The sequence below is a fragment of the Panthera tigris genome, chromosome B4 (genome assembly GCF_018350195.1).
Source record: "Panthera tigris isolate Pti1 chromosome B4, P.tigris_Pti1_mat1.1, whole genome shotgun sequence".
NCBI classification, from domain to species: domain Eukaryota; kingdom Metazoa; phylum Chordata; class Mammalia; order Carnivora; family Felidae; genus Panthera; species Panthera tigris.
This window is the reverse complement of record NC_056666.1, coordinates 129,791,591-129,814,953: the sequence shown is the minus strand read 5'-3', so window position 1 is coordinate 129,814,953 and position 23,363 is coordinate 129,791,591. Positions and strand designations below refer to the sequence as shown.

Here is a 23,363-nt window from a genome sequence, read left to right as displayed (position 1 = left end):
TGGCTTCTCTCACCTGCCTCCTTTGTGTGTCCCCACACAGTCTGCAGAGCCACATTCCAGTGCCAAGAAGACAGCACGTGCATTTCACTGTCCAGGATCTGTGACCGGCAGCCTGACTGTCTCAACGGGAGTGATGAGGAGCAGTGCCAGGGAGGTAGGGGTGGGGGGTGACCAGCTGTCCAGAGGAAAACCAAACAATGGGCTTAGCCAGACAGACAGCCCAGCCCTTCTGCATGCTTCTTCAGCAAGGGCTTCTGCCTTCTTGTCCAAACACTTACCAACCCATCTGTATGGACGCTGATATGTCCATTCATCCATCCAACCATCCATCCAACCATCTGTCCAACAACCTGCCTCCCAATCCACTGAACCATTAATCTACTCATCTATGAGTTCAATTAACTACCTGTGTGTCCATCATTCCATCCTCCGTCCACGTATCTCTGAATGCATGTATGCACGCATCCAACCATTGGTCTCTTTACCTATCTATTTGCCTATTGGACCTTACATCCACTCATTTATCCATCCTTCTAGCTGTTTGTCAGTCTCCCTACTGGACCATCAATCCACTCGTTTGTTGGTCTGCCCTGTCTCCTGTCTGTATTCATTGTTTACCCATCCATCCATCCATGCATCCATCCATCTATCCATCCATGCACCCATCCATCTATCCATCCATGCATCCATCCATCCATCCATCCATCCGTCTATCCATCCATGCATCATCCATCCATGCATAGATGTATCCATCTATCTACCCATGCATCCATGCATCCATCCAAACATCCATCTATCCATCCATGCATGCATCCATCCAACCATCTATCCATCCATGCATCCATGCATCCACCCATCCATCCATCTATCCATCCATCCATCCATCTGTCCATCCATCCATCTGTCCATCCATGCATCCATCCATGTGTCCATCTATCCATGCATGCATCCATCCATCCATCCATCCATCTATCCATCTATGCATCCATGCATGCATGCATGCATCCATCCATCCATCTATCCATCCATGCATCCATCCATCCAACCATCTATCCATCCATGCATCCATGCATCCATGCATCCACCCATCCATCCATCTATCCATCTGTCCATCCATCCATCTGTCCATCCATGCATCCATGCATCCATCCATGCATCCATGCATGCATCCATCCATCCATCCATGCATCCATCTATCCATGCATGCATGCATGCATCCATCCATCCATCTATCCATCCATCTATCCATCTTCATCCATCCATCTATCCATCCATGCATCCATCCATCTATCCATCCATGCATCCATGCATCCATCCATCATCCATCCGTCTATGCATCCATCCATCCATGCATCCATCCATCCATGCATCCATGCATCCATCCATCCATCCATGCATGCGTCCATCCATGCATCCATCCATCCATGCATCCATGCATCCATCCATCTATCCATCCATCCATCTGTCCATCTATGCGTTCATGCATCCATCCATCTATCCATCCATCCATCTGTCCATCCATGCATCCATGCATCAATCCGTGCACTCATCTATCCATCCATGCATCCATGCATCCATGCATCCATCCATCCATGCATCCATCTATCCAACCATGCATCCATCCATCCATCCATCTACCCATCCGTCCATGCATCCATCCATGCATCTATCCATCCATGCATCCATGCATCCATGCATCCATGCATCCATCCATCCATCCATCCATCCATCCATTTATCCATCTATGCATTCATGCATCCATCCATGCATCCATCCATCCATCTATCCATCCATCCATCCATGCATCCATCCATCCATCCATCCATCTATCCATCCATACATCTGTCCATCCATACATCTGTCCATCCATACATCCATGCATCCATCCATGCATCCATCTATCCATCCATGCATCCATCCATCCATTCATCTATCCATCCATCCATCTATCCATCCATCCATCTGTCCATCCATGCATGCATGCAGCCATCCATGCATCCATCTATCCATCCATCCGTCCATCCATCCATCCATCCATCCATCCATCCAACCACCCATGCATCCATCCATCCATTCAACCATCCAACCATTGAACCATCCAACTACCCATGCATCCATCCATTCATCCAACCAGCCAACCAACACCTGCAGACAACCCAGGGATAGGTGAGGCAGAGTGAGGGACTGGGAATAAAAGTCCCCTGCCCTCTGGGATTGTCCATTAGTAGGAAGACATGATGGGTGACTGGCCCATCACCTTCTGGACATCATGTCCAGGAGCACGGGAAGTCTGGACTGCGGGAGGAGATCAGGCAGGGAAAGCTTCCTAGAGGAGGTGGGCTTTGAACATGGCCTTGAAGAGAGGTAAAATGTAAATAGGCGGGAGGAAAGGAGAGCAGGCCAAGACCAGGTGGTGGCACAGAAAGGTCTTCGCGGCAAAGACGGTGAGGAGCAGGCGGGTGGCTGGCTGGGGCCGGGGTCTGGAGGCAGGCTGGGCTAGGCAGGGAGCCTCAGAATGCCAGGAGAGGCACAGCCCGGTTCTTGGAAGCTAGTCTGAAAGCAGAAGCATAGTTCTGCCTCCCGGTACACCTGGAGTGGCAGGCACGACCTCGGGAGTCACAGCCTGCTAAGGAGACACAGCCTTGCTCTCAACACACCAGTCTGAAGGGGGTGAAGGGTGGGGAGGGGACACGGCCTGCCTTTAGGACACGCTGCAGGAGCCCCAGGGACCCCTTCAGTGTGGTCGAGGGATCACTCCGCAGTCTCCTCCGGCCTCTTCCAGGCTCCATATTCCCTGGGCCTTTTTCAGAGGCTCCCTTGGGCTCGGGCACCTACTCTCGGTGACTCATCCCCACCCCTTCTCCCGCAGGGGTGCCTTGTGGGACATTCACCTTCCAGTGTGAGGACCGCAGCTGCGTGAAGAAGCCCAACCCGCAGTGTGACGGGCTGCCGGACTGCAGGGACGGCTCAGACGAGCAGCACTGTGGTAAGCCTGGCCTGTGGCTGCCTGGGGCCCTTCCACGGGGCAGACGGGCGGAGAGAAGGCTCTCTCCAGCGGCTGGGCCCTGGAGTGTGGCGGGGAGGGAGGTGCCCACACGGGGAAGCTGAAGGAGAGCTCACTTTGTCTCTTTCTGTCCTGCCTCTGCACCTGCTCTGGGTCCGTCCTCTCCTTTATTCTTTTTCCCGCCTCCTTCCATCTGTCCTCTGCCTTTCCTCGATGCCTCCCCTTCTCCGGCTCTCTCTGCCTGTTTCTCACTGGCTTCTGGCCCTGCCCCTCCCCCACGCACCCAGACTGCGGCCTCCAGGGCCCCTCCGGCCGCATAGTGGGCGGCGCCGTGTCTTCAGAGGGCGAGTGGCCCTGGCAGGCCAGCCTCCAGGTTCGAGGCCGACACATCTGTGGGGGGGCGCTGATCGCTGACCGCTGGGTGATAACAGCCGCTCACTGCTTCCAGGAGGACAGGTGAGTGGGGGGCATGGGCACCTAGACCACAAGAGATGGGGTAGAGAAGGCCATGGCCGGGGCGGGGGGTGGTGGACAGCGGGTCTGAGATCCAGGCAGGAAGGAAGGGTGGTGGAAGCCCAACAGACGGGCTGTTCTGACCCTTGGGTTCAGTCCTGGCTCCACCATGAACATAGTTTGCGGCCCCAAAAAGGATGCTCAACCTCTCTGCTCTACTTCCATATCTTGATTCAAGCTGGGTCAGTGATTCATTCCCCACTCACTCATTTACTCATTCATTCAGAAATATTTCTTGCGCTCCTGCTAGGGAGCTGGGTCGGAAACTAGGGGTACCAGCAGAGAACAGAACTGCCCGACCTGGCCATAGGCCATGCTCCCCCTCTGCCAGGTTGCCCCCCGACCTGGTGAGTGGGGCCCAAAGAAGCCAAGAAGGGGTATGTCACCCAGCCCCACAGAGGTCTTCTCCCTCTGCACGATGGACTCTCAACACCTCCTCCCCCCCCACCCCATCTCCTGCCCATCATCCCCCCCGCCCCACCTCACCCCCAGGACAGCCAGCCCTGGACTCCCCTCCCACACCTCCTCTTCTGTCCTGGGTCTACACAGCCCCCAGCCAAAGGCCAGGAGCCATCAGGGCGCCCCACTCCCTGCTCCTTACATCCAGAGCCAGAGACCAAGTTCTCTCGGTGCGCCCGGCCAACGCTCAGCCGTGGCCCGTCCACGCTATCGCCAGCGCCTCAGGCCACCCCAGGCAGCCCAGAGCCCAGCTCCGCTTTGCACTCCCTGCCCAGGTGCCTGGGGGCTCTTTCTGGGTGCAGTCTGACCACCTCATTCTCTCACTGCCTCCCTGGCTCCCCGCAGCCTGCAAGGTAAAGAAAGATTTGGACGCTGACCTGACATCGGGGGCGGGGGGGTGGGGAGGGGGTCTTCACTGCCCCTTCTCTGCTGACTGCTCCGCACTCCGAGCCCCCTCCCCTCCCCAGTGAGGACTAGGCAGGTCTCAGCGAGCTCACAGCAGCCCCATCTGCAAAGCGCAGGGACAAAAAGGAGAGAAATGTTCGTCACTGCCTGGCGCTGTGCTAATTTTTTTACACGCACAGCCTCACTGAATCCCCCCAGTAACGTAGGAGTAGAAGGTGCTATTCCCCCATTTCACAGACGGGGAGACTGAGGGCTAGAGAGGCGCACACACACACGGAGGCAGGGGTGAAGCTGGGACTGGAACCCAGGCAGGTGGATTCCGGCGCCAGCACCCACGCTGTACCCCCCCCCCCCACCAGCTACCCGGGGGGGGGGGGAGGGAAGGTGTGGTGGCCCGCGGCCCACGTGGGGAAGCTGGCTCTCCTCAGGGGCTGGGACCGGAGAGGCCGCGGCTGAGCGAGGACGCGCCCCCTCCCCACCCCCAGCATGGCCTCCCCGGCGCTGTGGACCGTGTTCCTGGGCAAGGTGTGGCAGAGCTCGCGCTGGCCGGGCGAGGTGTCCTTCAAGGTGAGCCGCCTGCTCCTGCACCCTTACCACGAGGAGGACAGCCACGACTACGACGTGGCCCTGCTGCAGCTCGACCACCCCGTGGTGCGCTCGCCCGCCGTGCGCCCCGTCTGCCTGCCCGCGCGCTCCCACTTCTTCGAGCCCGGCCTGCACTGCTGGATCACGGGCTGGGGCGCCCTGCGCGAGGGCGGTGAGCCGGCTTCGGGGGTGGGGGGGTAGGGGGCAGGTCTAGGGAGTCGGGGTGCGGGCCACCTCCCGCCGCTTCCGGGCCCCGAGGGAGCGGGGCAAAGGGCCCCAGGGCTCCACCCCAGCGGCCCTCTGGTCCCGGGGTGAACCGGGGCTGCTTGTCACAGAAGCGGGTGGCTCCTGCCTTCCAAGCCTTTCCCTCCTTGCATGACGTATTTAAAGGGAACGAAGGTCGCGGGGGGATGTTCCCTATGGGTGAGGTGGTGGGGCAGGCTAGGAACCCAACAGCCCCACGGGCAAGCTCCGACCTCCGCTCCTGGGACAGAGGTGGGGCGGAGGGGGCCTGGGGAGCGCTCTTAATCGTTACCACTTTCTACATCGAGGTTGGGTTTTAGGGAACGTGGTCTCATGTATTCCGTCGGACACCCCGAAGGGTGGCTATTACGGTCCATTTTATGGATGGGGAAACTGAGGCACAGAGACATTTTTTTTTAGCAGCTGCTCAAAGTCACACAGCCAGAGAGGGTTGGAACCTAGGACCGCCTGACCCCAGACCCCCTGCTGTTCCTGCTACAGCCTCTCAGCAGCAGGGGGGTTTCTCCCCTTCCCACCTAAACTGACCATCCCTAGAGGCTACTTCTGTTCCGTGAATATAGGCCCAGGCTGGCATAACCACAGCCATGCCCAGCACCCCTTAAAGGCGGTGGCTTTAAAGACGGGGACATGATTTACAATCTGGAGGCAGGCCAGCGGGACCGTGCGGATAAAGATGGGGAAACTGAGGCTCAGATGGAAAGTGACTGGATGGAGGGGATGATGGAGAAGAGTAAATCAAGGGTTGGTTCATTTGCTCCTTCCTTCATTCATTCATCCAAGGGCACATTTATGAGCACCTACTATATGCGAGGCATTGAGTTGGGCAAAGGGACTATAAAGATGAGAAGAGAACATTCTGGGGGGAGACGGTGCTAAGAGCCGACATGGGTGGGGAGGCACAACGGCGGTGGCAGCCCGGAGGAGACGCCTAGCCAGGCACGGTCTGGGAGGCGTCCAGAGGAGGGGCTATGTCTAAGCTGGGGCTAGGAGGACAGGTGGGCAGTAACAAAGGGGAGGACAAAGGTGTCCGGTTAAGCGCACAGGAAGCTGCCCCGGGAGCCCTGAGAACGGCCGGCACCAGAGGGGAGCTGGGGGCAGGTGGGTCTGGGTGAGGACCGGCAGGAAGGACAGGGGTCTCATGGGCCACTGTGAGGAGGTTGGACCAGGAGTTCACCCGACCCGCACTTTATTTATTTATTTATTTTTTTAAATATGTGAGACTTACTGTCAGATTGATTTCCATACAACACCCAGTGCTCATCCCAAAAGGTGCCCTCCTCAATACCCATCACCCACCCTCCCCTCCCTCCCACCCCCCATCAGCCCTCATCAGTTCTCAGTTTTTAAGAGTCTCTTATGCTTTGGCTCTCTCCCACTCTAACCTCTCTCTCTCTCTTTTTTTTTTTCCTTCCCCTCCCCCATGGGTTCCTGTTAAGTTTCTCAGGATCCACATAAGAGTGAAAAAATATGGTACCTGTCTTTCTCTGTATGGCTTATTTCACTTAGCATCACACTCTCCAGTTCCATCCACGTTGCTACAAAGGGCCATAGTTCATTCTTTCTCATTGCCAAGTAGTATTCCATTGTGTATATAAACCACTTCTTTATCCATTCATCAGTTGATGGACATTTAGGCTCTTTCCACAATTTGGCTATTGTTGAGAGTGCTGCTATAAACATTGGGGTACAAGGGCCCCTATGCATCAGTCCTCCTGTATCCCTTGGGTCAATTCCTAGCAGTGCTACTGCTGGGTCATAGGGTAGGTCTATTTTTAATTTTTTGAGGAACCTCCACACTGTTTTCCAGAGCGGCTGCACCAGTTTGCATTCCCACCGGCAGTGCAAGAGGGTTCCCGTTTCTCCACATCCTCTCCAGCATCTATAGTCTCCTGATTTGTTCATTTTAGCCACTCTGACTGGCGTGAGGTGATATCTGAGTGTGGTTTTGATTTGTATTTCCCTGATGAGGAGCGACGTTGAGCATCTTTTCATGTGCCTGCTGGCCATCCGGATGTCTTCTTTAGAGAAGTGTCTATTCATGTTTTCTGCCCATTTCCTCACTGGGTTATTTGTTTTTCGAGTGTGGAGTTTGGTGAGCTCTTTATAGATTTTGGATACTAGCCCTTTGTCCGATAGGTCATTTGCAAATATCTTTTCCCATTCCGTGGGTTGCCTTTTAGTTTTGCTGATTGTTTCCTTTGCTGTGCAGAAGCTTTTGATCTTCATGAGGTCCCAATAGTTCATTTTTGCTTTTAATTCCCTTGCCTTTGGGGATGTGTCAAGTAAGAAATTGCTACGGCTGAGGTCAGAGAGGTCTTTTCCTGCTTTCTCCTCTAGGGTTTTGATGGTTTCCTGTCTCACATTCAGGTCCTTTATCCATGTTGAGTTTATTTTTGTGAATGGTGTGAGAAAGTGGTCTAGTTTCAACCTTCTGCATGTTGCTGTCCAGTTGTCCCAGCACCATTTGTTAAAGAGACTACCTTTTTTCCATTGGATATTCTTTCCTGCTTTGTCACCGACCCACACTTTAAAACCACCTGAGGGGGGGCGCCTGGGTGGCTCAGTCGGTTAAGCGTCCAACTTTGGCTCAGGTCATGATCTCACGGTCCGTGAGTTCAAGCCCCGCGTCGGGCTCTGTGCTGACAGCTCAGAGCCCGGAGCCTGCTTCGGATTCTGTGTCTCCCTCTCTCTCTGACCCTCCCCTGTTCATGCTCTGTCTTTCTCTGTCTCAAAAATAAATAAATGTTAAAAAAAAAAATTTTAAACCACCTGAGGGCTGGGGTGCCTGGGTGGCTCGGGTAGGTGTCCGACTTCGGCTCGGATCATGATCTCACAGCTCTTGAGTTCGAGCCCCACATCGGGCTCTGTGCCAACAGCTCGGAGCCTGGGGCCTGTTTGGGATTCTGTCTCCCAATCTCTCTCTCTCTCTCTTTCTCTCTGCCCCTCCCTGGCTCGCACTGTCTCTCTCCCTCAAAAATAAATAAACATTAAAAAAAAAAAAAACCCAACCACCTGAGGGCTTCCAGAAAGACACTGATGTTGAGCCCCCCGCTGGCCAAACAGACCAGATCTCAGGGTGGGACCAGGCACAGTGCCAACGGAGGCTCCCTGCGGGGGTCTTACGTGAAGCACTCGTGGAAAAGCACCGGGCTGGACGCGGGGGTAGCACTGATGACTTTTAGGGGAAGAGTGTAGGGGTCAGGTATGAGCTCTGGAAAGATCTCCCCAGGAGCCGTCACCGAGGAGAGCAGGCAAGAGGCCGCCAGCAGGAGGGGCTGGGGGGTGGGGAGAGGGACACTGGTCCTGATAGGCTTTGGGGGGGGGCTGTGTCCCCAGGGGCTGCGAGGAGCCAGAGCCGAGTGATGGTGAGGTGGAGGGGTAGGGGGTGAGCAGAGCAGATGAAAGGGGGCTCCGGAGAACAAGGGGAAGGGCGGGAGGAAGAGTCAGGTCTCATGTCTGCCTTCCGCCCTCGGCCGCACGGGGCAGGCCCCACCAGCAACGGTCTGCAGAAAGTCGATGTGCAGCTGATCCCACAGGATCTGTGCAGCGAGGCCTATCGCTACCAGGTGACGCCCCGCATGCTGTGTGCCGGCTACCGCAAGGGCAAGAAGGACGCCTGCCAGGTGACTCGGGGGGAGGCGGGGGTGGGCGAGAGGAGGGAGGGAGGGAGGGAGGGAGGGAGGGTGGCCCTCCCGCCACCCGCGGCCTGGCCCTCTGCTCGCACCGGCCTGCCGAGGCCCCGCAGCCTCCCAGCAACGCGGGGCTGGCCAGCCCCAACTTCATTGATGAGGAAACTGAGGCTCGGGGTGGGGGTGGGGTGGAGGGACTTGCCCCAAGTTGTCCCAGGTCACAAGAGAACCGTGGGGGGCAGGTCTAAGGCTCAAACCCGGTTCTGCCCCCTGCCCCTGCAAGGCACTTTGCCCGAGGGGACACAGTGGCAAGGGATGGGAGCCCACAGAAGGGAGGCAGAGGTGAGTGGGGCGTGGGGACACCCGCGGATGCTTCCGCGATGGCCAGGACCCGCGGAAGCATGGGCAGGGCTGCTCTGGGCTCTCTCCACTTACCAGGAGCGGGGGAAGTAGAGGCTTCAGAAGGGGGTGTGACTTTCTTGTCGGCTGGAAAATTCCCAGCGGCCAGGACCCTCGCCTTACCCTGACGCGGCCCTGTCTCTTCTCTCCCCCTTGCAGGGCGACTCGGGAGGCCCGCTTGTGTGTAAGGAGCCCAGTGGCCGCTGGTTCCTGGCGGGGCTGGTCAGCTGGGGCCTGGGCTGTGGCCGGCCCAATTACTTTGGTGTCTACACCCGCATCACAGGAGTGATTGGCTGGATCCAGCAGGTGCTGAGCTGAGGAGCTGCCCTCCCTGCCGAGCTGGGGCCCACCTCCCGGACTCAAGTGGCCAGGGCACCCACTAGGGAGGGGAGCGAGTTTTCTCGGGGCAAGCAGGGCCCCGCAGAGGCAGGGGGTGGCGTCCCGTGGTCCCCGACCTGCTCCCTGACATCTGCCCAGGGGAGGGCAACAGGAGGAGGAGGAGGAGGGCCAGCAGCTGGTGGTCGACTCCCCCTGCACCCCAGGGCCGGGATGGTCAGCAGGCCCGGCTGAGGGGGTTCACATCCAGCCCTGTCGCCTTCTGATTCCCTCTCCCCCTCCCCCTTCCTCCACTGCTGACTCTGGTGGGGGGGGAATGGTTCAGCAGCACCAGCGGGGCTTCCGGGTCCCAGGAGAGGTGTCTGGGCTCCCCTCCTCTAATGCCGAGCAGATCCCAGCCCGTGAACTTGGGGGGGGGGTGTGGATGGAAGGCACCCTCAAGGAGGGACCCGCAGAGCCCCGGAGACAGCCAGCTGGGCCAGCTGCCACCGTAAGCCAAAGGGTGGGGGAGCCCCGGGTGTAGGGTTCTCCCCCCACCCCTACCTGTCCCCTGGGCCTCCACTGCTCACTCTCACCTGTAAGTGAGCTCCGCCGCCCTGTGGAATAAAGCCGTTTGATCTGAGGCTCTGCTCTAGGGGTTAAACAGGGCCCCGGAGCACTGACCTCACGCTCTCGACTGTGCGAGACTCCGCTTCCTGCCCGGTCTGTTCGTCAAATGTCTGGAAGGCCAAGGTTAGGTCAGTGGGGGCAGGAGAGTGACCTCCCGGGCAGTTGTCCGGGTCCCAGGACCAACCCCAGGAAGGCAGGGGTTTGGTGAACCGGAGAGCAGAGCGAAGGATGGGACAAGTGATGGGCTCCTTCTGGAAGCCTGGGAGGACACTGAGGCAGAGAGGAGCAGAGCCGTCCTCGTTGGCACACCCGCGTTTGGGGGTGAAGCCTGGCGTGGAAGCCTCACCTCCTGGTTCCCAGTCCTCCACTTCTCCGGCACAACACTCCCTTTGCATTCTTGGCATCATTTACCCGGCAAGCTCTCCTGCTGTGTGTCAACTCCTGCAGTGGGGCCACGGAGATGCACAGAGCTCAGCTCCTGATCTCAGGAGGCCTGGGGATGGCAATCCAGCATGAAGGGGCTCTGGGGTAGCCGAGAACTCGGGGAGTCAGGGAAGGCTGCCTGGAGGAGGTGAGGCTTGAGTTGTGTGGCCCGAAGATGGCCAAGGTGGGGAAGGGCATTCCAGACAGGGGAACAGCACGTGCAAAGGCAGAGTCCCACCAGAACGGGACATATTGGTAAGCTGTTTTGAGCGAAACAGAGGTTGAGTGGGAAGGAATGAAAAGGAGTGTGGGGGGGGCGGGGAGGGACTCAGAGCAGCTGACAAAGAGTTTGGAGTTGAGCTTAGGACTTGACCCTGCATGCTCTGGGTAGCCACGCAAGCCTTTATGACAGGAGAGTGACACGTGAGTGGATTCACATTGTGGAATGGACCACCAGCAGCAGTGTGGACGGAGTGGGAGGCAGGGAGGCCTTGAGGAGGCCACTGCGGGACTCCAGGAGGGAGAGGGTAGGCTCTAATGAGCGGGGCAGCAAGGATGGACTTGAAGGACCCTCAGTGTCCTCCAGGAGCCTCCATGGATTGGGGTTGGGTGACAGAGGAATCACCCAGGGACCATTCCAAGGGGTCTGTTCTGATCCCCTGTTGCCTGGCCTGGGACACCTGGCTGCGGGGGGCGGTGGGGGAAGACTCTGAGAAAGTGCCAGAACTTGGCTGCAGGGGGGTGGGGGGGAAGACTCTGAGAAAGTGCCAGAACTTGGGATTTCCTCTAGGAGGGAGGTGTGCAAGAGGTAAGTGGGGGCTTGAGGTCTGGAGGATTTCAGAGCCCCTCCTCAGAAGACATGCTGCCGGGGAGGCTGAGGAGGCGGGGAGATAGACACTCCAGAGGGGGGGCTCCCGTGGGAGGCTGAGAGGCGTGGCCAGAGCTGAAAGGGTGCTGGGAGGGCGGAGCCTTAGCGACCAAGCGGCAGCGGTCAGAGGACCTCTGGTGCTTTGGCTACGGCCTGCTAGTCCAGAGGCCCGTGCAGGCGATCTGTTGCCTGCTGGGCCCGCCTGCAGGACGAGAGGGCAGAGCAGACCCTAGGCGGACAGCTCCAGGTCCGGGGGTGGGGGGGGGTGGGGGGGTGGGGGTGGAGGATGTTAAAGCATTCCAGCCCCTAGCCTCTCAGGCTTCCCACAGGCCCGGCCAGACACAGTGTTGGGGGCCCTGCTGAGATAGACATTTGTGGGTCCCACCCCGGTCTTAGAATGGGGATGGGGGCGGGCTGGACGGTCTGTTCTTTTAACAAGCCTCCTGGGGACGGTTCTGCAAAGCAGGACACAAAATGTGAGGTCAGTTCGGCTAGCCAGATGCCCCAAGGGGAGTGGTGAGGGCCCCCCCTGGCCTGAGTGGAGGGGAGGGGGGAGCCTCGCCTGGCCCCAGGCAAGGCCTCTGCCTAGGGGCCCCCTGTTTTGCAGGGATGCCAGGGCAGGGGAGCAAGGTGAAAACTTAGCAGGGCTTGGCCAGGGCGGGGCAGGGTGGGGTGGGAGGCCCTGCTGGGCAGGAAAGAGAAGCCCAGGGTCCTGCGGGCGGGCGGGCTCAGAGCAGGTGCCCGGGTGTTTATATTTTCTGAGACTGGCAACAGAAGGGTGACAGCAATGGTGAGGTGTGGAGGGGACCAAGAGAAGTCACAGCAGGATGCAGAGGGGGCACCCTGGGGGTTAGGACGCAGCAGAGGCTGTGAAGCAAAGGGCCATGGGAACGGTAGGGTGAGGCTGGGAAGCGGGGGGGGGGGGGGGGGGGAGGGCTGCTATCCTGATTTCAGCAACCCCCTGCCCCCTCAGCATCCCTAGCTGGAGGCAGGAAGAGACCTGCCTGGCTCCAGGGGCTGGGCCTTGCGAGTCATCTGGTCCAACCCGTTACCTTACAGATGAGGAAACTGAGGCCCAGAGAGGGGCAGGCACGTGCCAACGTTCTCCCAGCAAGGCAGAGCTGGTGACCTTGCCGTTGGGCCACTGGGCGGAGGATGCAGCCGTGACCTCCCTCCCCCACTCCCCATACACACAGAAGAGTGACCACAGGGCAGGGCCCGTTAAGAAAAAGCCCCGTTACCTTTGAGTCATTTATCCAACCTTGAGGTTAGCCCCATCCCCAAAAGCGGCCCAGAGGAAGAGAGGGAGGCAGCCCCGTGGCTGTTTCTTCAGGTTTTATTACATGGTGGGGTTGGGCACAGCCTGGGAGATCATCAACGCAGGAGGGGCCCCTTGCTCAGCCCCTGCTGCCCCCAGACTCTCCCCAGGGCAAAGGGAGGAGTGGCCCCCTTTCCCTTCTCACTGGTTCCTGCCGGCTGCACTGCCCCTGCCTGCACTGCCCCTGCCCGCCCCCTCCTGGCGGGGGTGGGGGGCCCTCGGCACCCAGCAGGGCACAGGGCGGTGGGAGCAGCCAGGGAGGAGGCTGAGTCCCCCTCCCCCTTCCTTCGACAGGGCCGACCCCCACCCCCTTCGTTCCACCAATACCTGAATCTCCATGTGGGGCTGAGCAGATCCTTCCCCCTCTGAGGGAAGGGCGAAGGGAGGGCCACCCTCTGCCTGGTGCTTTGTACACTCCCCGAGGGCTTTCTGGGACCCTGCTCCTCTTTGTCAACCTCACAACAACCCTGTGAGGTAGGTGGCGGTGGGGAGAGAGAACCCACTGGACAGATGGGGAAACTAAGGCTCAGGGAGGAGATGTGACTGGGTCAGGAGGGAGGGTCTCATTCATGCAGCTGGGGGACCCGGGGGAGGGACCATGGCGGCGTGGGAAACACAGCTGGACAGCGCCACACTTTGGCCACAGGCCAGTGGCTCTGCCCAGGGGTCCCAGGGCCCACCTCAGGCCTTGAGAGGCTCCAGCAGGCCCCCACCCGGCCCCCAGAGGCAGGGGTAGATCACAGCCCCGCAGGTGTAGACAGAAGTGGCAGGGGGGAGAGTGCTTCCTCCGCCTGGAGCCGGGGCCCCACCCCGTGGTACAAAAATAAAGGATTTCAGATCGGAACCCCAAGTCCCTGGAGGTGATCTGGGGCCTCACATCCGGGTGCCTCTGGCTTGTAACAGCTAGAAAATAAGAGGGGGAAGGGGCAGGGGGACGGGTGGGGGGGTGGTCAGAACACCAGGAGAGGAATGACAGGGTGGGGCCAGTGAGGAGGGGTGAGGCGAGGCCAGGGGAGGGCAGAGAGGAGATTGAAATGGAGGGAGGGGAGGGGAAGAGAGGGAGAGAGAAAGAGGTAGGTGAGTTACAGGGTCCCTTCTCAGAAGAGGGGGGGTGGGGGCTGAGGCCCAGAGAAGGTGAATTCAGAGCCGAGGAGGGGGAGCAGGAAGGGGACCCAGCTCGCCCATCCGGGAGCCCCACGCCCCATCCTGGGCTGGGTGGTGGCTGCCGTGGAAGCCAGAGCCTTGGTGACTCTGGCTGGGGAAGGGTGGGGCGGTCAAGGTCAGGTCCCTGCCGGCTCAGGCAAAAGGTGACAGACAGCAGCTGCCTATCCCCATTTTAGAGGCAACTGTGGCCGAGACAGGGACAGTGACTTGCCCAAGGTCACAGAGCAGGCGGCTACGACTGAGTGGGGGCTTGGAGGCACCCGGCCAGGGCTTTTTCCGCGACGCCCTGATCCCCAGCCAGCTCTGGCTGACTCCTCGTAGGCCAAAGGAGCCCCGGTGCGGTCGGCTGTCCTTCCCACCCCGGAAGAGACGGGGAACCCAGTGCCGCGAGGCTGTGATGCAGGGGCTCCTGGATGGGCAGGGGTGAGGCCAAGGCGTCTGGCTGCCCTCCCCCCTCCCTCCTTCCCAGCCTGGCTCTGGGGCTGAGGGACAGATGGCAAAGAGGCCCCGCCCCCTAAGGCTCTTCTCTCCGCGCCTCACACCCAAGGCCAAAACAGGTGAGGGGAGAAAGTCGGCTGAAAAGTCCGGCTCAGGTCCGGGGACAGGAGACGCGCCCCCTCCTGGCTGCCGCCCGCCCTCCAGCTCCGCCAAGCTACAAACCAGGGATGGCGGCTCTGGGGGGGCGGGCGAGGGGCCCCGAGGAGGAGAAGCCCTCGCTGCAAGCGCAGCCTCAGCCCTGAGGGGTGCAGACGGGGACCTGCAAGGAGGAAACGTGAGGCGGCGGCGGCGGCGAGGACGGGAGGCGCTGGGCGGGGCGGCCCGGCCTCAGGGGTGCCCGGCGGGGCTGGCGGGCGCCAAGGAGACGCGGCCACGACCCTCGTCCCCAGGCCGGGAGGCGGCAGGCGCCAGAGGGGGCGCGGGAGGCGGCAGGCGGGAGGCTCTGGGATGCGGGGGGGCCGGGGCGCCTGGGTGGAGGGCGCGGGAGGCGGGGGCCGGGGCGGCCCGGGGATGGAGGCGTGAGCAGGCAGAGAGGAAACCCGGACAGGGGCAGAGAGGGAAGAGGCAGGGTGCAGATGAGATCCAGGAGGAGGAAGAGGTGGATGAAGATGAGGCGGGGCCTCCCGCGGGAAGCGGAGGAGGCGGCGGTGGCGGGAGGGAGAAAAGGTTAGCGGGCTCCTGGGAGGACTGGGCTGTAAAGAGAAAGCGAGAGAAGGGATGGTTATGCAGGCGAGGCGCCGGGCGCGCGGCTGAGCTGACCCTGGTGGCCCGTCCCCGCCCGCAGGCCCCGGCCCCCCGGTTCGGCGGCTGGCTCCAGCGGGGCAGTGGGCGGGAGGCTCTGGCTTTTATGCGCAATCATTCTCCTCGGGGGGCGGCTGCACCTTTCTCCTGTGTACCTGCCTCCACCTGCACCTGTTCCACCTCCTGCCGCCGCTCGTCCTCCAGCTGCTCCTCCGTGCTCTGTGGACCAGCCGGCGGACCCAGGGAAGAAAGAGTGGAGAACTAACGAGGGGCCAGGGCCGGTGGGCGGCTGTCCCCGTGGGCCCCCTCTCGGGGCGGGCGAGATGCGGGGGCGGGGGGGGGGGCGCGGGACCTTAAGGAGGGAGAAGCTGGGGCGTCTTGTCCCGTCCCCTGGGGGCTCTGGAAGGGCCTGGAGGAAGGGCACGGGACGGGGCCCCCGCTGGGGGATGCTCACGGAGCAGTCCGGCCGCTACTACGGGGCGCAAGGCCGGGTGAGGGCTGGAAGAGGAACGGGTGGGTGCGCGGCCGGGGGAGCCTGGGAAGGCCTCACTTCAGGAGGGCTGACCCAGAGTAGACACGAGGCCAGGGAAGGCCCGGGGATGCCATCGACAGGTTCCGACGCCCCAAGCTCCCAGGCTTTGGCGCAGAGAGGCAGGAGCAGCGGGCTTGCTCTGCACCCTTGCAAGGCAGTGCCAGCCACTGACCCTGATGGTGGTGGGGTGGGCAGGGGGAGTCGCAGGACGGGGAGGCAGACAGACAGACAGGAAGCTCGGGTTCGTAAGTCTCCGACGCACTGGGACAGACCCCCCCTTCACCCCCAGAGGGAACGGTCTCCCTCTTTCCCCGGCCTGGCTTGCTGCCCTGCCCCACTGGCCCCACCAAAGGCCCTTGAGGCTTCTGACCGGCTCTGGGTTCGAGGCGGCAGGACCTGTGCTCAGCCCCCTTCCCCAGAGCCGGCTTTGCTGCCTCAGAGGCCAGGGCAGGAACACGTGGCTGGGCCCCCCCGGGGTTGCTGACCTCTCCCCTGCAGAGCACCTGAGGAAGGGGCCCGGGGAAGGGGCAGGATGCACAGATTTGGCTTCCCTGCCCCGGCCCCGGCCAGCTGGGAACATTTACCCACCTCTGGGAAATAAACTGGCCATTTTGGATCCCAGAAGCCCTAAGCGTGGCGGCACCAGAGAGGACGTAGTCTACCCTCACTTCTCAGAGAACACACCGGAGGGCCGGGGCTTGTCCAAGGTCACGCAGGGCGCGGCACACCGTGCCCAAACCCCTAGTTCGGTACGCCCTGTGGCCGCCGTGCGAACGGCATCCAGGCCCCCTCTGGCCGTGCCCTTGGGACGATCCTAGCTCCTTTCTCCCCCCGCCTGGGCCTGGGTAACCGGCGTGAGCAGACGGGACCGTGGGTGGCATGGGATGGATGGCGTTGGCTGTGACCAGGTGGTTGGTTATGTATGTGCGGCAGGAGGGAGAGAGAAGCAGGGATGGCTGGGTGGAGGGCAGGGAGAGGATGGAGGAAAAGGGGGGGGGGGGGAAGCTGAGGCGGTGGGGGGGCTCACCTTGGTTTTGCGGCTGGACTCAGAGCTCAGCCCGTGCGGGGAGGTGTAGAGCTCCTTGGACACCACGCACAGGAACTCAGCCTGGTCCTCGTTGCCATAGTTGTAGGAGGAGCCGATGTTCACCAGCTGGGGGGCGGAGCGTGGGGACAAAGAGGACAGGTTGGGAGGCCGGGTTAAAGGCAGCTGCACAGACACCCGCCCTGGCTCGGCCGGGCCGGGCCTGACCCCTGGAGGACGCCGCCTTCTCTCTGCGGTTCCCCACCCCTCACCCCAGCCCCAGATCTAGAGGCCGCTGCCTAAAAGCAGGCGGAGGCCACGACGGGCGGATCATCGTCCACCTCCGTCCCAGGCGTGGCTGAAGCCGCCCCAGAACCAAGCTGTAGGGTAGGGTTGGCATGGTGGGGCCCCACAGACTATTCTGTTCATTCTCAGAAGCAGAGGTGGAACAGGCTGTCCCCTCCTTAGGCCGGAGGGCAAACAATCGGTGCCCCCTGAGCTGCCTGCTCAGCCTCTGGGAGCCCATGCGATTGCCAGAGGCTCCCGGGGGCTCCACGGAGCCCCACCTTTGTCCCGGGGTCCTTGGAAGAACCACAACCACGAGGCCCTGCGCATGACATTCGGCCCCCCAGGACCCTCGCCCAACAGGCAGAGTGAAAATCAGCCCCTCTGGCAAACGGGGCTTGAAGAGACAGTAACCTGCAGGAAGTCCCCCAGCCAGGAAGAGTGGAACAGGGGTTAGACCCCGGGATCCTGAGTCCTCGCCGGAGTCTTGGAGACTGACATGCTGATAATCTGTGTGATCCTGCCTGGCTCCAGTGTCTGGAGTTCTACTCTAGGCCAGGGACTTTACCCATGGTCCTTCTTTTTTTCCTTTTTCAATATTTATTTTTGAGAGAGAGAGAGAGAGAGACAGAGTGCAAGCAGGGGAGGGGCAGAGAGAGAGAGAGGGAGGCACGGAATCTGGAAGCAGGCTCCAGGCTCCGAGCTGTCCGCACAGAGCCCGACGCGGGGCTCGAACTCACGAACCGCGAGATCGTGACCTGAGCCGAAGTCGGTCGCTCAACCGACTGAGCCCCCCAGGCGCCCCTGTCCACGGCGCTTCTAATCTTCCCAACAGTCTTGCAAAGGGAGCACGACTGGGCCACGCCACAGGATGGGAAACTGAGGCCCAGAGGGGAGATGTGACTCGCTCAGGGTCATATGGCCTGCAAGTGGCAGATCCGGGCCTCTGGCTCCTGGACGGAGCTATTCCTCCGTACCGCCCGGCCATCCGGGGAGCCCTGGCCTTCTCCCTTCTTCAACCTCCACGTCCCAGGCGCCGTGGGCAGGTGCGGCTACAGAGCCAGCCAAACCCTCTTCCTTCTTGAAGGACAAATGTGACGTGGGGTTAACTTGCTGGCTCTGTTCCTCTGGAAACCTGAGCCGCGTGACGTGAGCTGCGTGGCCTGGATGGCACCACTCACGACAAGTTGCTCCTGACTGCATCGGTCCCTGTGAGTCCTCGTGGGAAGTCACCGCTTGGGCTTCCCGGGCGTGGCAAGGCTGTGACCCGGCAGGTCCCGGGCAGGGACCCGGAAGCTGCGCCTGTGGCCTTGTCACGAGAGGCGTTGACCCCAGGTGGGGTCCGCTCACCTACGGGGGGGATCGCGTCCCCTTGCTCCTGAGCTGTCGCCTGGGGGCCAGAGACCCGCCCGTGCCCCTGCGGAGACCACGCCCCGGGGGCTGGGAGAACCCCCACCGAAGCCGCCCGGGTCTTCTGTCTCTCTCCTTCTGGTCACTCCGCGGCCGAGCGTGGCCTTTCCTACTCTTGTTCAGCGTGATGGCTGGGGGCCGTGCCAGGGAACCCCAGCCTGGGGCTTCCCCGTGACGCCGGGTGGTTCCAGGGGTGGCCCCGTGGCCCCCACCCACCTGCTCGAAGCGCCAGCCGTCTGACATGGTGGAGACCATCTGCGTCAACTCCTCCTCCTGGCACTGTAGCACGCGGTACACGTGCTTGGGGGGGACCTGCAGGCAGAGAGGTGACCTGGAGGGCAGCCGGGGGAGGGGCGAGCACCTGTCACCCCCGCAGCTTCTTCTCCCCCCGCCCACCGCACACCCCTAAGGAGACAAGGAGGGGCAGGTGCAAGGTGGGGAGGCGGCAGCCACGTCCTGAGGACCCCCCCCGTGCGCCCAGCCCTCGACACGCACGGTCTCACTTCATCCTTCCCCGCACGCCACGAGCTACGGGATCTTCACAGAGGCTCTGACTTGCCCAAGGTCACGGAGCCGAAGCGTGGCAGAGCGGGAGCACAGGTGGTACGAGGGGGAAGAGAGGCCACAGAGCTAACCCCCTTCAATCTCCGGGGGCCACCCGTCCGCCTGCCCCCACCCACGTCTCCTCCAGGGTGGCCAGAGGGGCCCCCCCCAGCCCCGCCTCCAGACCAGGCCCAGGGCGCTCAGAAGCATAAGCCCCAGCGCCTCGCGCTCTGCCCCCAGGGGTCTGCCTGATGTCACGAAATGGACAATTTACTAATCCTGCGTTGCCCCCACAAGGCCCCCTGTGCCTCCACACTGACCCCATTTTGCCGTGGGGAAGGGAAGAGGGGGGGCAGGTCTCAGTGGGGGGCCCACTCATACCGCAAACAGAGGCGAGTCAGGGACAGAACCCAGCATCCTTCTCCCCGTCTGGGGCTTTGCTGGGCAGTCTGGGAGCTGGACAAGCCCCTCGCGTCACAGGCCGGCTGGGCCTCCCCACGTCTCCCGACCCTCCTCCCGCCTCCCCCAGCTCTGGCTCTCCCGCCACAGCCTGCTCTGGCTCCCTGCTGCCTTGCTGCTCCTGACCTGTGTGACGGGATAGTCCTTCTCCTCCATCCGGTCTTTGATGATGCGGATCAGCGGGCCGATGTTGTAGAACTCGGCTTCCTCTAGGACCCCTGGCACAGACAGAGCGGCCCCCGGGTCACTCGGGCTGCCCCCGTGCCCTCCTCTCCCCGTGTCCCTTCTGCCCCACACCCACCCACACCCGCCAGCGCCCCCATCTGGGGGCTGCTTCAGGGCTGGCAAGAGGCAGCAGACTCACTGGGGCCGGAACCTAGAACATCACAACGAGAAGGACCTCGGCTGACTCCCCATCACACAGTCCCATCGATGAAGCCCGTGCTAAGTGCCAGCTACCGTGCTAAGCATGTTACGTTCTCTACTGCAGTTAATTCTTAGCGCTAGAAGTAGGTACTGTCATTGCCCCCACTGAACGATGGGGGAAACCGAGGCCCGGAAAGAGAAGCAGCTGCCCAAGGCTCTACCGCCGGTAAGCGGCAGAGCTGGGATCCAAATTCAGGTTCCTCTGACTTCAGAACCCACTACAGATGCATCATCTTTGTACACGTCCGTCCCAACTACCAAATCCTTTACAAGGCCCCCTCAGGCACTCAGCAAGAGCCCTGGGGAACACGGGGAAGCAGGCATTATTGTCCCCACACAGCTGAGGGAACTGAGAGTCTCACCGACAAGCGGAATGGCCCCAGGCCTTTGGAGTCTCCTGAGTGCCTACAGGGCAAGGATCCCTCTGGTTCTTTCCTTGACTGGCCTCCGCCCCCCCCCCCCCCCCCCAGGACCGGGCCGTGTCTGATCTAGCCTCTGTCCCAGGCTGCCTACACAGCACCTAATACCAAGTAGGCGGCCCGCGAGTGTCGCTGCCTGAGTGCGCCTTGGGGAGCCCTGCCCATGACAGATGACGAACACGGCGTCAGTGACCCTTGGTGCCAGGTGCAGCGCTAAAGGACATACTTGTATTCCTTCCCTCCGCCCTCACAGCAGCTCAGGAAGGCGGGTGCTCTCGCCACCCCGCTCCACAGACGCGGGCATGGAGGCACAGAGAGATAAGTGACTTTCCGGGTGTCCCACAGCTAGAAAAATCTCGTCCCAGATCCTCCGGGGCCCTCGATGGGGGCCCCAGCCCTGTCTCAGGTGCCGGGAGTAGCAGAACTGGCAGAAACCCAGCACCTGTAAACAGATGTCGGCGGTGACGCAGTGTTTACGTCCCCTCCCCGCGGGCCCTGTTCCTGGGCCCCAGCCGTGCCCTGAAGGGCTGCCCGAAAGCCGAGGGGCTGGTGCCTACCGTGGGCTCCGAGTTTGAAACCCCAGCCCACTGGGGAGCTACGTGGCCTTTAGATCGCCATGTCCCACGGGGGTCAGCAGGGGAGACCGTTGGCCCCGCGTGAGGAAGGATGGGCTGTTCTAAACACCCACAGGGTACAAACACTGGGATTCAGGACACCTGCTGTCCCCAAACACGCTCTCCCCGATGTAAATCGCCTCCCCTAATTGATATAGACATGTGGAGACTCAGAAAGGAGAAGTGACATGTCCAAGCTGGCCCGGCAGGGTCAGCTGACCCGGAGCCACGCCTTGTGCCCCGAGGAAGAGTTGACTTGGAGCTGTTTATAGTTCTTGCCCCCCCACCCCCGGCTGAGGCTTTGCCCAGAGGATATTGGCTCGGGCATGGCTTCCCCGCCATCTGCTGGAGCCGGACATGGGCATCTACAGGGCCTCAGCCCTAGGCCCCCGGAAGAACCAAACCCCTGCTGGGGAACCGGCTCCCCCTCCCCCACCTCCACCCACAACCAGCTGTGCCACAGAGGCCGCTGGATTTGCAGAAGAGTCACCTGCTCCACCCGCCTGCTGACTGTCAGCCCTTGCCAGGCATCTCAGATACCGGATCACCCGCAGAAAGAGAGCCCATGCCTCCTCCGGTGCCTGTCTCCACCCTATTCACACCTGCCTTCCCAGGAGGTCAGGAGAAAGGGCATCCCTGCCCACAACACACACTGCCGGCCTCACTGTCGCCCTCTGTCTTCTGCCTCTCCGCCTCCGTCACCTCCCCAACAGCGCTCGGCCAAAGCTCAGGCTGGTCAGCTTGGTGCAGCCCCCAGGCTCAGTCCAGGCAGAGGCTTTGCGATTCAGTCTTGTCAGGGACGAGGAAGTGGGAAACATGGAAGGAATCCAATGTCCCCCCAGCCCTGACTGGGAGAAATGGCTTTGGACTTCCACGGAAGGCTCTGGCCGACTGCAGAGGGCAGGCCTAGGTAGGATGCAGTCCCCCCGGCCAGCCCCCTGGACCAACTCACCCTCCTCGGCCATGTCCTTGTCCAGCACCAGCTTGCCATGCCGGAGGAAGTTCAGGATGGGCCCAAAGTAGGTGGGGTCACGGTCAATGAGGTAGGCCCCAGTCTCATCCTAAGGAGATAAGGGGCACAGGCAGTGAGAGGAGAGGCCTCCCCCAACCCACCCGCTTACTTCAGGCCCAGCAATGGTTGGAGGGAGGGAGGGAGGGAGGGAGCGTTGAGTCTGCTCTTCCCTGGAATGAAGTGGCATGATGGGACAGAAAGGCTTTGCTGTCAGACCCACGTAGGTTCAAGTCCTGCCTCTGCCATTTCCTCACTATGTGACCTGGGGCCAGTGACTGGGCCTCTCTGAGCCTCACTCCGCTCCCCCATAACCAGGGGTCATGGTGAGCATCCGGTGAGTTCTGAGCAGCACCTGCCGCAGAGTAGGGCTCGGTGATTGTCCCTCTTAGAGGTTGTTCCCCTGAAGCCAGCCCTACACTATCTCCATCAGATCCCCAGTCATTCTGGGGATGTTGGATGTTTACAAGTTTCCAAAGGAGTCGCTATCTCATTGGACAGGCTCGGCCTGCAGGGAGGCAGGGCGGGCATCTGGACAACTCTACGGAGGGAAAGCAGGCACGTCAAAGGGTGAGGAGACTTGCCCAAGGTCACAGCATCAGAGGGTCAGGGAATGAGGGAGAGGGGGCCCTTCAGGTCACCTGCAGACCAGCCTCCTCTGGTTACAGACAGGAGGAGGCTGCTCCTGGAGCAGGGAGGGGTCCGACCCAAGGTCATGCAGGCAGTTTGCAGCAGAGCAGGGATGGGAGCCCAGAAATGGTGGCCGACAGGCCAGGGCTCCTCCCTGATGAAACCCAGCTCGGAAGGCACCCCAGGACTTCTCTACCCAGCGCGCAGCACTCCTAGGCCACCCACACCGCAAAGGGCCCTGGGGAAGCCACCGCAGCCAACTCCTTCCCCGGTGCGGGAGTCCCGTTTGGGTAGGAGGGAAGGCCCCAAAGGAGGGCGAGGGTCCCGATCCACCAGCCTCCTGGGGTGGGAGCCCAGGGCGGTGGTCCGAATGCCCTAAATGGCCGCGGCCCGGCGTTGTCCCGTTGCCACGACAATGGGCACATCTCGCGCTCTCCCTCCTCCCTTCCTCCGACCAGCTCTTCCTGCCTCGGGCCCTGGGGAAATCAAAGCAGCCGAGTTCCCGGCCAGGCCGGCCCGGATTCGGGCGGGCAGAGGACCCCGCCCGACGGCCGCCCCCCGCGCGGGCCTCACCCGGTCCGACTGCAGCTCTTCCCCCTGGCACAGGCGGCTGAGGAAGGACTTCTGCTCCCGGCACAGCGTCTGCCGGGTGGTCAGGAACACCGTGCCCCCCACGTTGAGCCGCACCCACTTGCCCCAGCCGCCCGGCGCGCGGCCGCCCGCCCCCGCCGGCGGCGCTGCCTCCCCGGCCTCCATCCTCCCCGCTCGCCCCGGCGTCTGCATCCTCCGGGCGCGGC

The 23,363-nt window shown here is 61.5% G+C and overlaps 2 protein-coding genes across 6 annotated transcripts in view; one reads left to right on the top strand and one right to left on the bottom strand.

Annotated features, from left to right (window-relative positions):
• TMPRSS6 (transmembrane serine protease 6) overlaps positions 1-10,611 on the top strand; it is a 33,843-nt gene extending 23,232 nt beyond the window's left edge. Inside the window, exons 12-17 of the mRNA XM_042993194.1 lie at positions 41-154; positions 2,870-2,986; positions 3,292-3,460; positions 4,867-5,138; positions 8,717-8,853; positions 9,418-10,611. Coding sequence (XP_042849128.1) covers positions 41-154; positions 2,870-2,986; positions 3,292-3,460; positions 4,867-5,138; positions 8,717-8,853; positions 9,418-9,576 — 968 coding nt within the window. The 3' untranslated portion in view covers positions 9,577-10,611. The remainder of the gene's footprint in view (positions 1-40; positions 155-2,869; positions 2,987-3,291; positions 3,461-4,866; positions 5,139-8,716; positions 8,854-9,417) is intronic.
• A 2,215-nt stretch (positions 10,612-12,826) lies between these two features.
• Positions 12,827-23,363, bottom strand: KCTD17 (potassium channel tetramerization domain containing 17). Of its 5 annotated transcripts, none has more exons than XM_042993188.1 (7): positions 23,140-23,363; positions 21,880-21,988; positions 19,595-19,686; positions 18,683-18,778; positions 16,775-16,900; positions 15,356-15,434; positions 12,827-13,715 (listed from the first exon to the last, which is right to left on the bottom strand). In XM_042993188.1, exons 1-7 carry the CDS (start codon positions 23,347-23,349, stop codon positions 13,339-13,341), a joined length of 1,089 nt encoding a protein of 362 aa, XP_042849122.1. In that variant the 5' UTR covers positions 23,350-23,363; the 3' UTR covers positions 12,827-13,338. The 5 variants fall into 5 exon arrangements, with proteins under 5 accessions (XP_042849122.1, XP_042849123.1, XP_042849126.1 ...); XM_042993189.1 differs by having other exon boundaries at positions 15,371-15,434; XM_042993192.1 differs by having other exon boundaries at positions 13,601-13,715; positions 15,375-15,434.

What these genes read in the sequence shown, in the direction of transcription:
- KCTD17 (XM_042993188.1), bottom strand. Translation starts at nt 23,349, where the DNA reads ATGCAGACGCCGGGGCGAGCGGGGAGGATGGAGGCCGGGGAGGCAGCG. An exon ending in ACGGCTGGCGCTTCGAGCAG is followed by an intron (nt 16,901 to 18,682) that starts GTGGGTGGGGGC and finishes TCCGCCCCCCAG; the next exon opens with CTGGTGAACATCGGCTCCTC. An exon ending in AGTCCAGCCGCAAAACCAAG is followed by an intron (nt 15,435 to 16,774) that starts GTGAGCCCCCCC and finishes GCTGGTCCACAG; the next exon opens with AGCACGGAGGAGCAGCTGGA.